Raw genomic sequence first — 20000 nt, 5'->3', positions numbered from 1 at the left:
CGTCCTTAAATTTTTATCATCTCAAGCTTTGCTGCCCCCACGGTTGAGTGAAGTACTCTGTCTGAGCTAAGGCCTACTGCTTATCCATTAAAAAAAAAAAAACACCATATGACAACCAAATATTTCCCCCAAAAATCGAAGTAAAGCTATCTGAGATCGATTTGTTTATTTATAATTTTTATTTCATCGGTCTGATCGCGTGTTCATAGCGTTCTTCCTGCGGCCAAAGAATATTGGGACAATAAACCTCTCAAGTTTATGATAATCCATTAAAATAACTGACAAAAACTGTAAAATATACGCATCCTGTAAATGGCTAGCATTCACTTCGTGGCTGTGAAGTCGCTTTAATCCATGAAATAATACACGTAATTTGGCTGAAATATTACTGAATGTCACCTTCAATCGAAGAAAAACAATTAGCAACTTCATGAAAACAAGATGAAATCCTGGCAGTGATTTGGAGCTCTATTTAAAAGTCTAAATATTCTCAAACGAATTTGTAAAGCCATCTTTTATTAACCAACTTTAATTTGTCTTAACTGAGTATTACAAAATCTTGCATTCTTGGTGTTAACTGTGGCCCATAATTAGCAACACCAGTTAACTTTGCCCACTTGTCTATCAGAACTTGGACAACACTGTCTATGAAAGGACCTCAAAAATCTTCACATTTATAGGCCGAAAATCAGATCACTTCAGTTATTGCAAGTTAATTTGTTTTTAAGCTTTTTTACTTTGCTGAATTCTTCACACAGAGACGTTTTCAGAGTCGGAACAACATGATTTGATATTCGGCCAGAGGGTATTGACTGTAAAGAGAGCCGTAGAAATAAATTTCACGATCAATGTCTTGACGTAGTCTACAAGCCGTCAACGGCATTCGGTACTCAATTCGGTTTTTGGAAAAAAAAACTTTTTCACTAAGAATAAGTCGGCGATGCGATAATTTTGTTTTTCTAGCTCTTTCTAAGAATTTGACCTTTGCAGTGACTCGTATAATCACAAGAGTCGGAGTGAACGGAGCTTGCATTTTGCTGAAAACAGAAAAACTAGGTAATCATTAGTTGTTGTCCTTCAGTAGCATTTTGTGGTTAATGATTCCAAGTCCGAGTGAGGCCTAACACTACTGTGACGTTTTTATACCCAATTGTTCCATCAGAGATCAACCCTAGTATTGGAATTGGGCCCACACAAGGACAGAGAAAAACTCTGACCAGGGTGGGATTTGAACCAACGACCTTCGGATTAGATTACCGCCGCTCTACCGACTGAGCTACAAGGCCAGAACGGGAGCACGCCGTGGGTATGTGAGATATTATTCACAAGGACAAATTCGGCTCGGCCCAATACTAGTTTTAGATAATCATTAGTTGTTGTCCTTTGTTGTCCAGAGAGTTTTTCTCTGTCCTTGTGTGGGCCCAATTCCAATACTAGGGTTGATCTCTGATGGAATAATTGGGTATAAAAACGTCACAGTAGTGTTAGGCCTCACTCGGACTTGGAATCATTAACCACAAAATGCTACTGAAGGACAACAACTAATGATTTTCTAAAACTAGGCTTGGGCCGAGCCGAATTTGTCCTTGTGAATAACATCTCACATACCCACGACCTGCTCCCGTTCTGGCCTTGTAGCTCAGTCGGTAGAGCGGCGGTGATCTAATCCGAAGGTCGTGGGTTCAAATCCCACCCTGGTCAGAGTTTTTCTCTGTCCTTGTGTGGGCCCAATTCCAATACTAGGGTTGATCTCTGATGGAATAATTGGGTATAAAAACGTCACAGTAGTGTTAGGCCTCACTCGGACTTGGAATCATTAACCACAAAATGCTACTGAAGGACAACAACTAATGATTTTCTAAAACTAGGCTTGGGCCGAGCCGAATTTGTCCTTGTGAATAACATCTCACATACCCACGGCGTGCTCCCGTTCTGACCTTGTAGCTCAGTCGGTAGAGCGGCGGTGATCTAATCCGAAGGTCGTGGGTTCAAATCCCACCCTGGTCAGAGTTTTTCTCTGTCCTTGTGTGGGCCCAATTCCAATACTAGGGTTGATCTCTGATGGAATAATTACTGGGTTGCAAACCCAGTCGGAAATTAGGTAGATTTCCGTTTTTTTTTTTTTTAGTATTTTTTTCCGTGTCGGTAAAAGTCTTGCCTGTCACTCCCCTGGTAAGTGGTGTCTTTGTGCATAGAGTCTTCTGCGCGTATTTTCTTAGGATCGAGAGGGTAGTGGAACTACGTAGATTTCTCTGGTGGACACAGTAGAATCATTAACTTAGCCTGCAATGGCGTCGAAAGTCATGAAACGCGAATGGCGTTTTAGTGGATCCTTAAACAAAATATACCCTTATGGAGCTCAATAATGGAAAGTCAGTTGGATAAACTAGGCAGGAATCTCAAAAGCGACGAGTAATGGACTTCGACAACAATCTATCGCCCGTCGAGACGAGATCAAAGTGAGCTGTATTTACCTGAAGTACATGGTAATTTGACACGATTGAGTTTCTTGTCTTCACGCACGCAATGAAATAGGAAGAGGTTTTCGCCTCTAAGAGCAAATATGTTGTTTGTTTCAATAAAATTTTCGCTGGAAAAGGATTCTGTGGTATTTTCTGGCTTTGTGAATTATAATATCATGTTGTGTATTGAATTTTCGAGCTTAAGGTTGAAATGTGATATGGGAGAAGTTTTTTAGTATTGCTCTGTAAGCAGGAAGGGTTCACAGGCCTGTTGGAAGCGTGCTTGAGTTTCAACAAAATGAGCCCCAAAATCAGTGAAAACTTGTGACGCAGATGAATAATAAAGTAGCTTCTATTTCCAAAATGATGGAATTACCTGGTGATAAATAACGTCGTACGCGTCTTGGAGAGTAAATTTTGACTTTGCATAAACAAGAGTTGGGCGATTGTGATCTTTGTTTTGACTTCGCTCATTTCATTGTCAAACTTTATAACACTTCACAGAAAAAGAAACTTTCAAAAACCCGGTATCTTGCCATCATTTGACACAGATGCTTCACTGTTTGGCGAGTAAACATGCCGCGGTAACTTAATCACGGCGCCCGCTGAATTCCGGCCATGTCACTTTCGATTTTGCAATTTACTTGAACGTAGCAAAAATCTCCGAAAATGTTTGTCGCTGATCGTAACTTTTTATATTCTATATTCACGGTTCAAAATTAATGTTGTTTTCATGCCGTAATAATTTTATTCTCGATCGACCGTCCGGGAAACTTCCTTCTGCTCTTTCTGAAAACTGTGTATCAATAGTTATTTGCTTTTTCATCAATTTTGTTTTGCATAAAGCAAGCTAACAGAATCTGTACCTTGCTGAGTTCGCATTTGTTAGCGTTAATAGTATTTTCGGTCAGATGTTTCTGTTTTTTATGAGGGGTACATTGTTTTGGTCTCCCATCCAAACACCAACCCCGCCCGGCAGGGCTTAACTTCAGTGAACTTTAGCATTAGAAATCTGTCAGATGCACAGAGGGCACACTTGTGGTAAAAAGAAGTTGTGAGGGAACTTGAAAATTATCAACATGTCAGCCCAGAAGCCAATGTTTCTCGCTTCTCTTTTATTTGTTATTCTTCAGAGACTGGAATGCTGTATTTCAATACCACACAATTCATAGACTTTCGAAAAGTCCTTCGTCTAGATACGCGCGGAACGAACCTCTCGCGACTTCGTCGCTCGCTCATCCACTTCGCGTACGAAAAATCACGATTCGCTCGCCGAAACATTTTCTCCTGGGATTATCGTGAGGTCGACTTGTGGCAAGTCTACACAATTCAGTGCCTTCTGATTTTCTGTAGCACGTACCACAGGCAACCCAGTGTATGCTTCACAGAAGCATCTCGTTGGGTATAAAAACGTCACAGTAGTGTTAGGCCTCACTCGGACTTGGAATCATTAAGAAAAACTAGGTAAGACTATTTTATTAGTTATTTCAGCTTCCAAAATGACCCACTACCTACTTTGTTTCGAAACTTCAAGTTCTTCTTTGTCACGATGATTCAATGCCGTTTAATTGATGCCTTGGCGACTAGTTTAAATTTGCTTTCAGCAGGCGAAGGTTACTAAAGGTCAATGATGGTATTTGGTATTTATTCGGCCTGAGGATAAAGACAGTATTAAAGGAGATCATTAGAACTGAAGATCACGACAAACAAAGATATCGCAAGTGATGATCCACAAAGCGTCTAAGGCATATGCCTTTCACTCAAATAGTCGATAAACCAGAATGAAAAATTGATGCTTTTTTTTTATCTAGCGTTTGCTCAGAATTTCATCCTTTGGTGATCTGTTAAGACAAATTATATCAATAGAAAGTACGAGTCGGGCCTAAGGGGGCGGGGGTGCATTTTGTTAAAACATACAATACATTAAAAAAACAATTTTTGCGTTCGACAGAACGCTTCCTAATCTTCTGGGTTGCCTGTTATCGTGTAGGTGCCCTGTGCACACAAGCGAAAGCTGACCCGTGTTTTCAACTTTTCGGGGCCATTTTGAATGACGTCACAATTTCGTTGCGCAAAACATTTTGCCTCGTACTTCGTTGTTTGTTGGATGTGTTGGAAGGTTCAAGCTTTATCATTCTGCCTCGTGCTTCGCTGTTTGTCGGACGTGTTGGAAGGTTCAAGCTTTATTTAAACCCTTCGTCGGTTGCATTTATAAATTACAAGTAAAAGTAATGACATTCCGCGATGACGTTCCATTTCATTTTCCTTTCACCGCTCACCGCCTGTGAATGAGCGCGTCGCCAATCTATTTTAGGATCATACCTGATTTTTTGTTTGCCTTTTTCAACCGCCCACTTGATCTGAGAATAAGACCGAATTTTCTTGCTCCAACGGCTTATTACCTTTGTGGTATAAAGGATTAATTAATACGCCTCGATACGCTGGATTTTTCTGTTTAAGCAGAGAAAGACGACGTGTTTTGAGTTTTCATGGTAGATGTACTTTAGCGATTTTCGAAAAACACCCAGGGACCTAACAAGCCTATAATATGATGAATATTGCTAACACAAATTATTTTTAAAATACAAGCTAAAATATTTCTTATTTTTACACCTTGAATTTTGATGACAGCGATGTGAAATGGCGAGGGAAAAGTTTGCTTTTCTAAGGCCCTTGCCGGCGAGAGAGCATTGTGCAATGTCACGGCATACACGAAAAAAAAAACATATCTTCGGTTGTACCGTGCTTAATTCGCTGATTCAAACGGTAAAGTGCTCTCCGTTAAAAAAAACAAGATCTTCATTCGAAGTTTGTAAGATGCGCCGATAATATTTATATGATTTTTCTGGAAGGAATAGTTTTTATTTTTATAAAGCACGCGCCGGCGAGTCTGTGTCCGTAGCGTCACGCAAATTGTTTACGAAATTAAATACGTGCGTCTTATTACAGTAGTTCAGCTTTATTATGAGACAAATTAACTCCCGAGTTAGGATTTCGAGTTGGATTTTCGAGTTAGGATTTCGAGTCGGTTTTTGCGAGATGCTCCAGCTGCAACGAATCGCCTTGGCTTTGGTATGTTAACCGTACGCGTGGGAATAGCCATATTTCATTGGCTATATTTTGATTACATTTGTTGACTTTAATATATAGTTCCAGTGGCCACAAATTGTTTAGTCTGTACTCAGCGAAGGTCGAAATTGAATCGATGGAAGAGTACTCTGAAGCCAAGACCTATAAGAGTAAGCCAGAACTAAGGAAGAGCAATGTAAATGCTGACTTATTTTATTCATCAGCGGAAATAATAATTATTGCCAGTCGCACGGAGTTTTTCCGGGAGTTTGTTAACATAAACCACGGATAAACGGGCCGGAAACGCGAGAGCAAAGGTTACAGATGTCAGCTGATATTTGTGCTTCCAGCTCAGAATACCCGGAGTACTAGATGTAACACAAGTATTCTTTTTAGAAATCAGCCTTCATGCTGAAACATTACCAGTAAAAGTGAAAATGTGACGTTTAATAACATGAATTTGCTAGTTTACCGAAACTGGAGCCGTCACGCAACGTGTCATCAAAGGTCATATCGAATCGCATTAAATAAAGCAAGTATCAAGTGAAGCTATGATCTTCGCAGTTATGAGCAATTTTTGCAATTGCGTAAAGAAGGCTGAAAAATTCAGGACTTCAACGGGGTTTGAACCCGTGACCTCGCGATTCCGGTGCGACGCTCTAACCAACTGAGCTATGAAGCCACTGACGTTGGGAGCTGGTCATTTGTGGGTTCTAATGGTCCCGTGAGGAATGAAATCAATGATGAAATGGTATATGAAATGGATCATATATGAACTGCGGATAGGAAATCAAGTGAAGCTATGATCTTCGCAGTTATGAGCAATTTTTGCAATTGCGTAAAGAAGCCTGAAAAATTCAGGACTTCAACTTCACTTGATTTCCTATCCGCAGTTCATATATGATCCATTTCATATACCATTTCATCATTGATTTCATTCCTCACGGGACCATTAGAACCCACAAATGACCAGCTCCCAACGTCAGTGGCTTCATAGCTCAGTTGGTTAGAGCGTCGCACCGGAATCGCGAGGTCACGGGTTCAAACCCCGTTGAAGTCCTGAATTTTTCAGGCTTCTTTACGCAATTGCAAAAATTGCTCATAACTGCGAAGATCATAGCTTCACTTGATTTCCTATCCGCAGTTCATATATGATCCATTTCATATACCATTTCATCATTAAAGCAAGTATGTTATATGTCTGTAACACCTCCGCCGTTCACAGTAATGATTTCAGCAACAGACAACTATTATCACAGGCGGAGAACGCACTCCTAATCTTTGATTACTACTAGTATTAGTTATTTTCACTTTCAAAATAACCCACTACTGATTTTGTTCCAAAGATCTTTCATGACTGACGCCTTTGCAACTAGTTTTGTTTTTAGCTCCCAGTGAGGTCAGTGCGGGTCATTGGACATCTGTTATGAAGTGACTGAGTGGCAAGCCATGCCTTATTTAGAAAGATTAATTAAATCCTTTGCTGTCAATCTTGGCCTTATAACGACGCCACTTCTACACCACACCCAGATGAGAAGCAAACTCGAAACGATCAAACACGATCGAAATGGATTTAAGAGAGGCGTTAACTCCCAAAACTTTTAACAGCCTTAGTTTTGTAGCAGTCTTACTTTGGATTTTTGTTGGTTTGGCAGCGACTGGGATATTTTCAGAGTTGGAAATCAGTGAACCCAGGTTCGACTTTGGCTGCGTTGTGAAAACCGGCAGCGACAAGGATTTCATCCGAAGAAAGTGCTTCGACCAGTACCAAAAGAAAATCAACAAACTCGGCATTCCTCCCTACGCCTTCATCATTGTTAATTTCTCCGCGATTTCCATTGTTTCCCTCGTATACTCGCAGTACGTCAAGTCAACAGTTAATAGACTCGAGGGCGGTCACCAAGATGCCGAAGGAGAGCGGAGGAATCCAAGCCGAAGGCGTCGGCTTTTCGTCTCGTATTTATCTCAACTTGCCGCAAAATTTGCTCTGGGAATCATTTTCATTGTCTTCCTGGAAACCGACCTATTTTATCCCGGGCACTTTCCCACAGATTTTACCTGTCGTGTTGAAAAAGGTAATGATTCGGGGGATCTATCTACGAACCAGACACAATCAACACTTTACAAATGTTTCAGTCAGAGAGCAGCGAATAAGACTTTCTGGATCAATGCTGTGACAGTCGTTAACGGCATTTTCGCATTTTTTGCTTTAGTGGAGATTGTCTGGATCTTATCACGAGCTAAGAAAGGAAGAACTTTTATGGACAATCGACAGTTTTATGCTGATCATTTGAGATCGAACTCGGATCAACAACAGGAAACACCTCCAGGAGAAATACCGTTAACTGAGGTAGAAAGTGGTTGTCAACCTGCAGTGCAGGAAGCCGTCACTGTCCAAAATGCTCCTTCATCACTGAATACGGGTGAAGCGGAAGAACTCGCTCGAGAGCAACTTGTACTGACAGAAGCCATTAAAAAAATGAAGGATGATTGCTTAAATTCCACGGAGCAACTCCATGACTTGAAGCAACCTTTTCGACGGAAGCCAGGCGAAGGCCCAAAACCCAATAATCTAAAAACTGATCAAATTTATGTCAATGTGGCAATCCATGAAGGCAGAGCTTTTCATGTCTTCGCGCAAAACAGAAGCGAGCAGCTCAAACAATACCCGCCCAATTCTAAGGACTGTCTGTACGCCACGCCAGACGATCTCATTGACAAACAACACAAGAATGTCCTTGTTGTTGGACGTCCTGGCATAGGAAAGACATTGCTAAGCACTAAAATCCTTCGAATGTGGGCATCTGGTGAAGCCTTTAATGGAGATCAAGATGACAAAAAACACATTGTTGTTGTGTTCCTCCTGAAATTCAGGCGCTTTACAAGCAATCCATTGCTTAGTCTCCGTGAACTGTTGGCTGAAGCAGAAACAGTGGAGCAGTTAGATGGAGCAGTGTGGGATTTCGTCATTAACTACCCAAGCCGAGTTCTTTTTATTTTTGACGGAGTCGATGAATATTCTGCGAAAGAGGATATCGCTGGAAAAGACCACACATGTTACAAAAATGGCTTGGAGGAGAAGATGCCTGTTTCCGCTTTGTTTAACAAACTAGCGGGAGGACAACTTCTTCGTGGTCTAAACATAGTCACAACAACAAGACCAACGGCAGTGACCTGTGTTGAAGATGTGAACTTTGATAGAACAGTCGAAATCCTTGGATTTACGTCCGAAAAGGTTGAAGACTATGTCGAAAAGTTTACACAAGGAGTTCGCGACGCAAAGGACAAACTTTGGGGACACATTAAGTCGAACATGAACCTGTTTTCATTGTGCTACATCCCAGTGAACTGTTTTCTTATTTGTTCTTGTCTTATGGAAATTTTCAGTCTCACTGATACAGCACACACCCTGCCGACAAGAATGACTGATATTTACACGATGGTTGTAAAGATTTTCTTTTTTAAACACAATCGGCCAAGCAACGCTCAAGGTAATCTCAAAGATTACATGTACTTGCCGTTTAACAAGCTCCCAAATGATCACAAAGAAATTTTCAAGAGACTGGGAGAAATTGCTTTTGAGGGAGTAAAACAAGGAAGATTGCTGTTTGAGTCAAGCGAAGTCAGTGGTTTGGAAGATTGTGGACTTCTTCACAGATTGCCAGACGCCAAATCCCGTTTTAATGAGCCGCCGAAAGCCCAATATTGCTTTACACATTTGACACTGCAAGAATTCTTCGCTGCAAAAAATGTTGTGGAGTCCTTGAATAAAAGGGAACTCGAAAACTTTGTGTCAGAACACATTAAAGATGGTGCATGGCAAATGGTGCTGCAGTTTATGGCTGGATTACTCGAGCCTGATCCAGAAACAGAGAGCTCAAACAGCGACATTTTTATCAAACTGCTTCCAATGTCGACTGAGGAGAACTTCGAATGGCAACTGATGGATGATGACTCGTTACCAGGGACAAAAAGACTGACCTGTTGGCCAGCTATAATTGACAAAGAACTAGCACTGAACTTATGTAAGTGTTTGTACGAGATTGATGATGAAAAACAGCAGGCAGTGTTACAAAACAAAATTAAGCAAATTGGCTTTAACGCCGTATATTTTAGTGGCTGTTCACTCGGGCCTTTTGACTTTGCTGCTGTCTCGCATTTCTTAGGAAATGCTTCGGGAGTTTTGAGTATGAATTTGGCGATTAATAATCTTGGTTCATTGGGTGCAAAAGAAGTGCAAAAGTTTCTTGTCAATACTGGATGCAAACTAAACAGCTTAGACCTCAGGGATAACAAGTTAACTGATGAAGCAGCCGAGTATTTATCAGCAGCACTAAAGCACAGTAATTGCAAACTAAACAGCTTAAACCTCGGGATTAACAAGTTAACTGATGAAGCAGCCGAGCATTTATCAGCAGCACTAAAGCACAGTAATTGCAAACTAAAGATCTTAAACCTCATGGGTAACAATATTACTAATAAAGCCGCCTTTCGTAAATCAGTGGAGCATATTAATTGCATAGTTTGTGTTTGAATAAACTTAAACCCTAAAAACACGCAGTCGTTTCATTTCGACGTTTTTTAGCTTACGAAATTGAAAGTTTGAAGTTAGGACGGTTACTAAATCAGTACGAGAAAAACTGAAGGTTTAAATATTTCAACCCTTTGAATATAAAGGGACCATGGATTCGTGAAAGCCTTTTTAAATAACAAAATTATTATAGGTTCAAACATAACAGATGAATGAACAATACAAGAGCAACAAAGTCAAACAAATTTGACAGTAAATTTAGTTTATTACACTGTGACATACAAGCGATTTCATTTAAAATCCAGCTTACCAAAAATAGCTTTACAAAGACAAAATGTCCAACTATTTCGTAAACCAAACAACTTTTTTGAAGTGTCCATGGTCTCTGTGTAAAACATTTCAAAGCTCAGCTCCTTGCACTTCTTCCCAATGAACCTTTGATTATTCAATGCTTAAGTGACTTGAATTTGTACTGATAATTTCTTTAGTTCCATTCTTTTAGTTGTACGTCTTTTAAGTCCATTGTAAACTGATAGCACAGGATCGTGTTTCAAAGGCGCCAATCGAGTATATTTTTCTTGTAAATATTGGCTTTGGTGCAAAAAAAAAAAATGCTGAGTTGATATTCAACTACTTTGCTGATGTCATCTACGGATCCAAATGAACCAATCAAAAAGGAGTTTTGTTGTTCAATTAACCAATCACAAAAAAGATAAAGAAAATGTCTTGTTTTCTAAGAGGTCCAATTCTTGAATGAAATGAACCAATCAGGAAAGTTGAGGTGAAATTTGGATCCTAACTTTCACAACTTTCACATTTTTTTAGTTAATGAAAAATTTTAAATACTAGTAACCACACTACAACGTAGTGTTATAGGTAGTAAAAAAAGTAGATCCAAAAAAAAAAAAGACCCTTCGGGGTAGAGCACAAAATATTTGGACAGTTTGTAAATAATATTTCAACTTTGGTTTTTTAATTGCATTGTAAAACTCTATTATCAATATGTAACAGAAGATTTCTCATAATGCATGCTTGAAATTGTTTGTAAGTAATAGTTTGTAACATTTGTAAAAGTAGTTCTGGTTTAATTAAACTTTTGAGATGAAGTTTTTTGTGTTTGCATGAATTGTCTTTGTCCTGTCACGCTATGCTCCCCATTCTTGGTGATCACTCTCCTGTGTTTTGAGTCCTACTCCCCTGAAAATTGTTCATTTAAAAATTCTAAAAACCGGAAAGAAACTCCACCTTTAGTAATTTATTGCTTTTGCTATTTTCACCCGATGATTAACTTGAATACAGCCCAATAACGCGAAGGAGCGTGAACTTTCAACAACACCAGCTCTGGTTTACACCGGTTCACTTCCTCCCTCAACAATACTTCTTATCATGCAAGCGAGGCTGTGTTGTAACACTATTACGCCACCCACGTTAGGCAAAGTTGTGACTTTACAGCGGAAAACGCAGGAATCTCGTGGGTTTTTTTTAATCTTCGGTTTTGTTTTCGGCCGGATTCTGCAATCTACTCCGGATTTTTATGACCTTATGTTTTTCACGCAAAAATCATTCGCGAACACAAATCCCTTCCCCACCCGTACACGAGTCAGAAGAAGCCACTGACTCACCATTGCAGTTGAGTTGCAGAAGAATCAACAAGCGAATTCTTGAGAAAGGTTATCGCGGCTTAAATGGAATGGGAACTTTCCACAAAAGAGCAAAAACGTTCCTTTCTCGTGTTTCTTTTCGATACTTTGGAGTCCTCTTTATTTTATTTGCCCTTAATTGTGCAAATTGAACAGTCCTGTGTTCTTTAGAGGAATGGACTCCGAGAGCCATCTTATAGAGCTCCAAGAAGACAACAAGATCCCCAAGAAATCAAGCAAATTTGGCAAAGTAGTTGTTGGAATCACAGGAGGCACAGCACTTGGAATTGTTCTTGTCAATGTACCGTTTGTCACGCAAGCTCTGAGAAAATTTTTCCTTTCTTATGTGCCAGCGACAGAGAGACAAGTTGCTAATATTACAAAACCGGCAAAAACCTCTAAAAGGCAACGATCGACGATGGTGGATTTGGGCAGTGGCCATGGGAGAGTGGCAAGTTTTAGTTTAAAACTCGTTTATCATTCCATACGTTGAAGGGGTAATAATAGGCCCTTTGCGTGATCGTGTCACGTGAGAACGGTGACCCTTGTGTGAAGCCTGTCCACACTTATCCTGATATTTTTGAATCTGCAACTTTTATTTTCCGGATTAAAAAATATTCCCATCCACACGTAGCGAATTCAAATCAAATTTTCCTGTCCACGCCTATCTGGACTCAGGACTCCTCAAGGCGACAGTAATCTTGAGAAAGGAACTGGGCTCGATCTTGTTACATCATCCGAATTAAAAAATTCTGGATAAATTTAGCGTCCACACAGTTGGATTCACAGCGGATTAAAAAATTTCCATTCTGGAGAGTGTATTCAAAAACTTCCAGATTTGCCAGCAAATTCACCAGATATGTGTGAACAGAAGGCGAATCCGGAAAGAAAAAAATGCAGATTCAAAAATGTCTGGATATGTGTGGATGGGGCCTGAATCCTAAAAACAAGTTGTTGTGGTACAAAAAAGATGCCAGACGCCAGAAATAGAAGAAACGTGATGAAATTAGTGAGAATGTCAATTTTGAGGCCAAGTGCTGACATTTAGGCGAGAGATTTTACATTGATTTTAATGCTTAAAAACTTAAGCTTAAGGGAGATTTATACGGAAAACAGCTGCTGGATGGCAAACTTTGCCTCCAGCACTCAATTCTTTTACAATTTTCAAAGTTTAAACCGCTCTAAAATCACGCACTTTGACGTCAATGGCCTGAATCATGCTCTTTCCATTTTTGGCATGTGTTTTGTACCACGACCATTTTTTTTTATAATTGACAAGGTCATGTGACACGGTCATGCGAAGAGCCTACTCACCAATGAATAAAAGTATAATGATGATGATGATGAAATGGGCCTTTTTACTTGAATTTCTCATGATTTGGTCACGAAATGACTGCAAAACTATCAATGATCATTTTATCATTAGTAATTAGTATGTACTTTGATGTAGTTTTGTTCAGATATGTGCTACAGTAAGTTCTGCACATAAGAACATGGCATATTGTTCTATTGCCAAAATCGTGGTTGTGTCTGTTTGCACATCCTGTTACTGCGTTACGTGTTTTTGTTTTGAAGCTGGTACAACTTTAAAGCCTCTTGCTCAGAGTAGGTAAGACTATTCTTAGCTCTTGGACTGCCTGTCAATCAACTTTGATTTTGGCTCTCTGGCAGGTATTTGCCGCTGCTAGACATGGTTACCAACGTCATGGGTATAAACTAAATCATTGGCTGGTTTGGTATTCAAAACTGCAGGCAAGACTACAAGGACTCCATAAGAAGGACAATGATTTTCCAGAGATGACTTGTGGAAGGTGAGACATGCTCTTAACTCCAGGCATTAAAGTGGTCATCATCTAGAAACTGGCTGGCTATAGCGGAAGTTCCTATATTTAACCATCACTCAGCAATGTAGATGTTAAAATAATGAAGCATTTATGCAACACATTTTAATGTCACATTTCATGTGCCAAATCTGCTGAGCGGCAGTTCGTGTTTCCTGACTGCACAAAAACTGAGCGTAAAGAATATCTCAGACATAATCTGTTGCCTTTGCTTTCACAAATACAAATGGTCTGATTTTGTAAGATTTTTTATTAGGCCAGTAAACTAAGGTCTTGCATCATAACCTAAAATTTTGTAAATAACCCTATGAGACAATAATAGTTATTCATAATAGTGGGCGAAGCAGGTCTTTCAGTGCCAATGATTTTTTGCATTCCAGCAGTGCCAAAGTCAGGGTGAAAACAAAGATTGCAGGACAACAGATGAGCATAAAAAAAAACTTAAGAGCGTGCCTATAGCCGAATGTTAATTGCGGCTTTGTTATATGTATTTTCAAGCATCTTAACTTTCTAAAAATTGTCAGGATAATTGTGATGTTTCTTGCTTCAAAATTATTGATAATGCTTCTTCTTTTTATCAACTCAAAATCAAGGAGAGCTTCCATATTGAGCGCTTGAAACCCGAACTCAACAAACAAGTTGATCATGTCAGTTTAGCATTACACTTTTAAACTTTTACCGTTATGTCAGTTGTATCATCTGTAATATTGTTGGTTCATTTGAATTTTATCTACATGTACTTCAACTTGTAACGAACATTTAATCTACAAAGAATCATTGTATTGATAGTTATATATTAATTACATGTATATACGAATTATCTTGTAAAAATTTCAATGTTCAGCCTCCTCAAAATGTTTTTGGGGAGCAGGTTATAAGGAAAGTGGAGACGGTTTTGGTGCCAAAGGCACCCAAGCGAGGGGCCACTGAAAAATGCAGACTGCAGACTGTGCAGACCGTCTGTAAAATGAAAATTCGATTAGCCTGAATTAGGCCTAAATAACATTCAGGGTAGCCTGTTTAGGGTTAGCTGTCAATAATAGTGAGGGTAACGCCATATTTTCCCCCTGGTCTGCACGGTCTGCACAGTCCACAGTCTGCGTTTTGGGGTGACCACCAAGCGAGTGCCCAAAATGTGCAAGCTAGGCATGTTCCCGTAGGAAATTTTTGAAATTTAGACACTCACAGATGCAATTTAGTGAAATCTGGGGGATCTAAAGTGACAAAATTTCACACGTGGAATTGACACTTGCATGGTGTCTGATAAGAAATACTGGAATGTTAGCTAAATAAACATTTCACGTGCACCACGCAAAAAAAATATTGTGGAAGAGAATTTGAATGTTAAACAAGCATTTTTAAAGTCAAGCCTCTATATCTTCTCCAGTGACTTTACTTTACAGCTAAAATTGTGTTGTCTGTTTTTTTTTCTGTCTCACCTGTCGTAATCAAAATAAGACGTTTCTGACTGGAAGGAGACGGCCAAACTTTCTGAGGAGGTGGGTCATTGAGCCGTTGACCGGCCGGTTTTGAGAAGGCTGAATGTTACAATCACTATGGCTGAAGATGATGTTTGAAACATCGAAACATCGAAACATGTTCCTTAAACTCAAAAGTGTGGTTGTATTTTTAAAAATATTAGTGACACTTGTGCTATCCAGACCATTTGGAATAAATAAAAAGTAGTAATGAAAATAATACACGTAGTGTCATCTTCGCAGTGAAAAGAGGATTGGCTTTGTGTGTTCTGTAACTTGTTCTGTTATTAAGTTCTTTTGGACGAGACCAGTATCCACAAGACTGAAATAATCTTTGGAGCTTCTGAGACTTGAATGGAATATGGGAGATTTTTCTGAAAGTTGCTGTATGAAAAATGCACAATAACTGAACAATTCATCAAATGTTTTCAAGAAATAGTTTTCACTTTTCAATCACCGTTTATTTTATAAAGAAGGGAAAGTTCATAACTAGGAATTTTTGATACATCAAGGAAAATATCCATGGGAATTCAGAATCTCAAGGACAAAGTTCAAAACTGGCACGCATGCAGTTCAAATTTCTAACGATTCAGGTCACGCGTGACACGTCAGCTTAACTTTTACATCTTTATTTCATCTTTATTTGTCCAAGCAATTGCACATTTAAATTACAAAGGGAGGATGGTTTTCGTTTGTTTTGATGAGGCTTGGTACGTTAAGGGGTAGTGTGATTCTCTTTCAATAATTTATTCTTGAGCCAACAAGTCAGTGGTATTTCTTTGGTACATCCCAAGAGGATATGATTCTCAATGATCCTGTTCTTTTACTTACAGGTTAAACTCTCCAACTTGGACATTGTTGTGATATTTGGAGTTGCTGAGATAGTAAGAAATTTTAAGATATTACTTTAGACATCATGTTTACTAGAGGTGTTTGCCCTTACCTCGCCCAGTATGGAGAGAAGTCCACAGTAACCAGAAGAATACAATTTTGATTCATTTGTTTTAGCATTTTTACAGTCCTGATCAGCTGTTTACGTGAAGATTGAAATCTCAGCTAAAAAATATCTTTCCAGCCAATCTTCTGAGATATGAAAGGTACTAAAAAGCTCATCTAAAAATGGCCTGGTGTCCTTTAAATACTGGTGACATAGTTCTAGCATGGGAGTTGTATGCTCCAGATTGTGGGCTCTTGTTGTGGGTAATGTTGTCAAGACTTGGCTGACTAGCAGCAAAGCTGTGAGTGCATGCTTCATAAGAATAACAACTAGAGAGGGGTTCTGATGCTACAGATTGGGACGTACATACTTGACTGGTCAAGTAATATCCCAGAGAGGCTCTTCGGAAAGAGGCTTTTCAGATTTTGCCACAGTGACTGTAAATGCCCAGTTTTTACAGATCTCCTACTCATTTGGTATTGGCTAAATATTAATTGAAGTATGCATCAGTTCAATTAACATTTTATTACAATGTCAACGGCAACTGAAAACTAAAACAGAAGTACTGCGCAGAAAAGTGTGTGTGTCCTGTTATGCCTTGTAACTTCAATCATAATGATAACTATTTACTCCTTAACCATTGCACAACAAATATATTCATTAAGCTGGAGTTTCCTTGGAAGCCGGTCATTGACGGTATATTGCAGTCTGTTTGTCAGATTTTCACTCAAACTTTTGTATTAAAAAGACAAGAGTGACAGCTTCTTACCTTGATTAGCCCCAAAGCATATGCTTGAAAAGTTATTGAAAACCCTGCATTAAGAAAAGGGTTTAAAAGCCAATGGTAGAAGCAGAGTGTACGGCATCTAATTTTCAGGGCTTTATGATTTGCATTTTAGAGTATGAAGGTGTTGGATGTCAAAATTGGGTGTGCATCTGGGTCAATCCTAGGCATAAGTGAGTAACAAAGAACTTACCAGATCCTATACACATTCGACAAACTACTCAAGGATAAAAAAAGTCCAACTGGTGAGTGTAACTTACAATATTTTGGCTTGTAAAATTAGTATATTAAGTTGTCAAGTTGCCACAAGCGTGTATTTTGATGAGAAGGATTTTGCAAGAACTGAATTTATGCATGTAGAGGTAGAGTATTACCATTTTTTCAGTTGTCTAGGTAATGGGATTGATCTGCTTTCATCCATTTTTTAAGAACGAAAAATCTTATATTGTAAAGGATTTTGTACATCTTTAATTTTGGTTACTTTCTCTGTCTACAGTTAAATTTCTTTTTTTTCCTATTCATTTTTTATTACTTATTTTTAACTTTCATTCAATTTTCTCTAATTATGTTCCCTTATCCATTTATTTTTTATCCAAGCTTTGTCTTAGAAAGTTCCTCCCTTTTAATACACTCTTGTACTTCTGGTTGTTTTTGAAATTAAAATTTTAATTTCACACAGAGTTTGTTTCTTTCGTTAACTTTATTGTGGGGTTGAGAGTTTGCGTTGTGAACATCTCCCCCTCATTTTACAGACTGACCATAACTTTTGTCTATGATTTTCCCTCAACTCACCATCCACACACACACTATTCCCCAAAACTACCTACTGATTAATGAATGTTTTAATTAGTAGAGAGAAACCCCTTCTTGTAAGGCGGATTCTTCTATTAACACCAACTAAGACAGCCACAAAGGTTACTAGATTATCTGCTGCATCATGTATTCATATTAAACAAAAAATAATCTAAAAGAACGAATGATTTTACTGCCGCAATACACCCTAGATCAGAAGCTATGCAATCTCACTTATGCTTCCAATTTTTTCTGGGTCATTGCCTTTTTTAGCCTTCAATTTCGTACTAGTATTTTAAATTGCTTTGGGCATTCCAGGATCCATGTATTGTCATACTGGTTCCCAGATCTACTCTTTCCCACATCTCGTACCCAGGCCATGTGTACAGTTTGGGTCATATTTGAATTCTCTTGTCCCAAGCAAGGCTGACGTTTGCAGGGTACATCGCAAAATTTTGGAGCAAAGGGAAATTTTTGCCAGCTTTTTCTTTCATGTAATTAACCAGGAATCCTTTTTTTCTTTATTTTATTTTTTAATTAAACTATAATTTTGCTTCAGAACGTCCATGATACATATGATGAGTTGTGTTTTTGGTAAGAGTTACTTTCTAGTTTTAGTTAATCGACTTGGAAGCCTTGGTCGTGTTAGTCTGTCCATGGATTTTAGTCTTAGTTTTTGTCCAGAGTTGTGGCTTGTTGTTCTTCTCTTTTTCCTTTCTTGGCTCGGCACGGGGGGGTCGGGTGGAGGTCCAGCGCTGGACTAGAAACCCCCTTGCTCGGTTGCGCTCTGCCCCTGAAGATTCGCAACCATTTACGAGCCTAATGGTGTCGCAGTCAGCTTGTCTTTATCCTTGGGATTTTTGGGTTTGCCTCGTGGAACTGGTGTTTCATATTCCATGGGATTTCTTTAGTTCTTTCCATATATTTTTTAAGAACGGAGATTTTAGTATAAAGATTTTTTCATCTTTATTATTCCCATTTTTAAGAACGAATAATTTTCATGGTCAAATATTTATTAATCCCCCCTACGTGATTTAGTTTTTCGTATATGTACTATCTGACTGTTTCTGGGATTACAATTTTAATTTCACACAGAGTTTGTTTCTTTCGTTAACTTTATTGTGGGGTTGAGAGTTTGCTTTGTGAACATCTCCCCCTCATTTTACAGACTAACCATAACTTTTGTCTATGATTTTCCCTCAACTCACCATCCACACACACACTATTCCCCAAAACTACCTACTGATTAATGAATGTTTTAATTAGTAGAGAGAAACCCCTTCTTGTAAGGCGGATTCTTCTATAAACACCAACTAAGACAGCCACAAAGGTTACTAGGTTATCTGCTGCATCATGTATTCATATTAAACAAAAAACCCTGCATTAAGAAAAGGGTTTAAAAGCCAATGGTAGAAGCTGAGAGCACGGCATCTAATTTTCAGGGCTTTATGATTTGCATTTTAGAGTATGAAGGTGTTGGATGTCAAAATTGGGTGTGCATAATAGACCACTAGTTGGATTTTACTAAAAGTTTTTAGTCTTACTTGATGTAGATGACTGTTGCCAAGTTTGAACAACACCCATCGAATATTTCTGGAGATATTGTCAATTTTGTGATTCAGTAGAGTCATTTGCAATGGCCCATTTCCGAGTTGCTGCATGTCTCTGTTTCAGAACGAGTCCTGGTGCATAACCATTCAAATGTAAGTGAGTTGCAGATTCTAATTTATGCAAATCAAACTCACTTCCCTTACAATAGTTGAGCACCAAGACTCACTTCAAAACCAAGACTATCAGGAACTCGGAAATGGCCCATTTTTGTGACGTCATTTTTTAAACAAAAAACTTGAATATCTCTGGAACGAAAGAAGGTATTCCAAAATAGAAAGCAAAAGATATTTTTCACTTCATAGGCACTTAAATGTGGAAATAGTTTACTTTTCGTTATGACATGTCAACACCAACAGTTTAGGTCCACTTGGAAACCCTTTAAAAGGTTAACCTATTCTTGGTTTTCACTCACGTGATCAACAGCCATGTTTTTCAACGAAAGCAAAGAAAACGTTTTTTTTTTTTTGGGGGGGGGGGGGGGGTTGTGTGAATGGGTTAAGGGACATTTTCATTATTTACAAGGATGACTGAGTCGGAAAACAGTGAATGGGGTTTGAAAAATTTTCTTTCTGTGGAAACCGGCATTGTGTTATTTTCTTAAACAAAGTGACCTGGTCTTAAGCAAGTGTTGACTTAATCCTAAAACTAGGGTGGAAATGGGATAGTTATTTGTAGAGAACCACACGTGGAACCACTGTAATTAACTGTATAATAATTGAAATTCACCCAATAAATTGCGTCCTGAAAGGGTTGTCACATCAACAGCACAGCGTCACAGTCATCATGCTACTTCAAACCTTTTTTTTCCTAGTGGCTGGTAAAGAAAGCAATTGAAAGAAGAGGAGAAATGGGTGA

General features: G+C 38.8%; 1 protein-coding gene and 1 pseudogene across 1 annotated transcript; both read left to right on the top strand.

Moving 5' to 3' along the window:
- The first annotated feature begins 7018 nt into the window (after nucleotides 1-7018).
- LOC138013074 (nucleotide-binding oligomerization domain-containing protein 1-like) lies at nucleotides 7019-11168 on the top strand. The gene has a single exon (XM_068860031.1). It carries the CDS (start codon nucleotides 7099-7101, stop codon nucleotides 10063-10065), a length of 2967 nt encoding a protein of 988 aa, XP_068716132.1. The 5' UTR covers nucleotides 7019-7098; the 3' UTR covers nucleotides 10066-11168.
- Nucleotides 11169-11480: 312 nt separating this feature from the next.
- LOC138013274 (ATP synthase subunit C lysine N-methyltransferase-like) overlaps nucleotides 11481-20000 on the top strand; it is a 28583-nt pseudogene continuing 20063 nt past the window's right edge.

The sequence above is a fragment of the Montipora foliosa genome, chromosome 8, assembly GCF_036669935.1.
Source record: "Montipora foliosa isolate CH-2021 chromosome 8, ASM3666993v2, whole genome shotgun sequence".
NCBI classification, from domain to species: Eukaryota; Metazoa; Cnidaria; class Anthozoa; order Scleractinia; family Acroporidae; genus Montipora; species Montipora foliosa.
The sequence above is the reverse complement of the archived record's forward strand: the minus strand, read 5'-3'. Positions and strand labels throughout refer to the sequence as shown.

Excerpts from the sequence above, each read along its gene's own strand:
- LOC138013074 (XM_068860031.1), top strand. The coding sequence starts at position 7,099 with ATGGATTTAAGAGAGGCGTTAACTCCCAAAACTTTTAACAGCCTTAGT.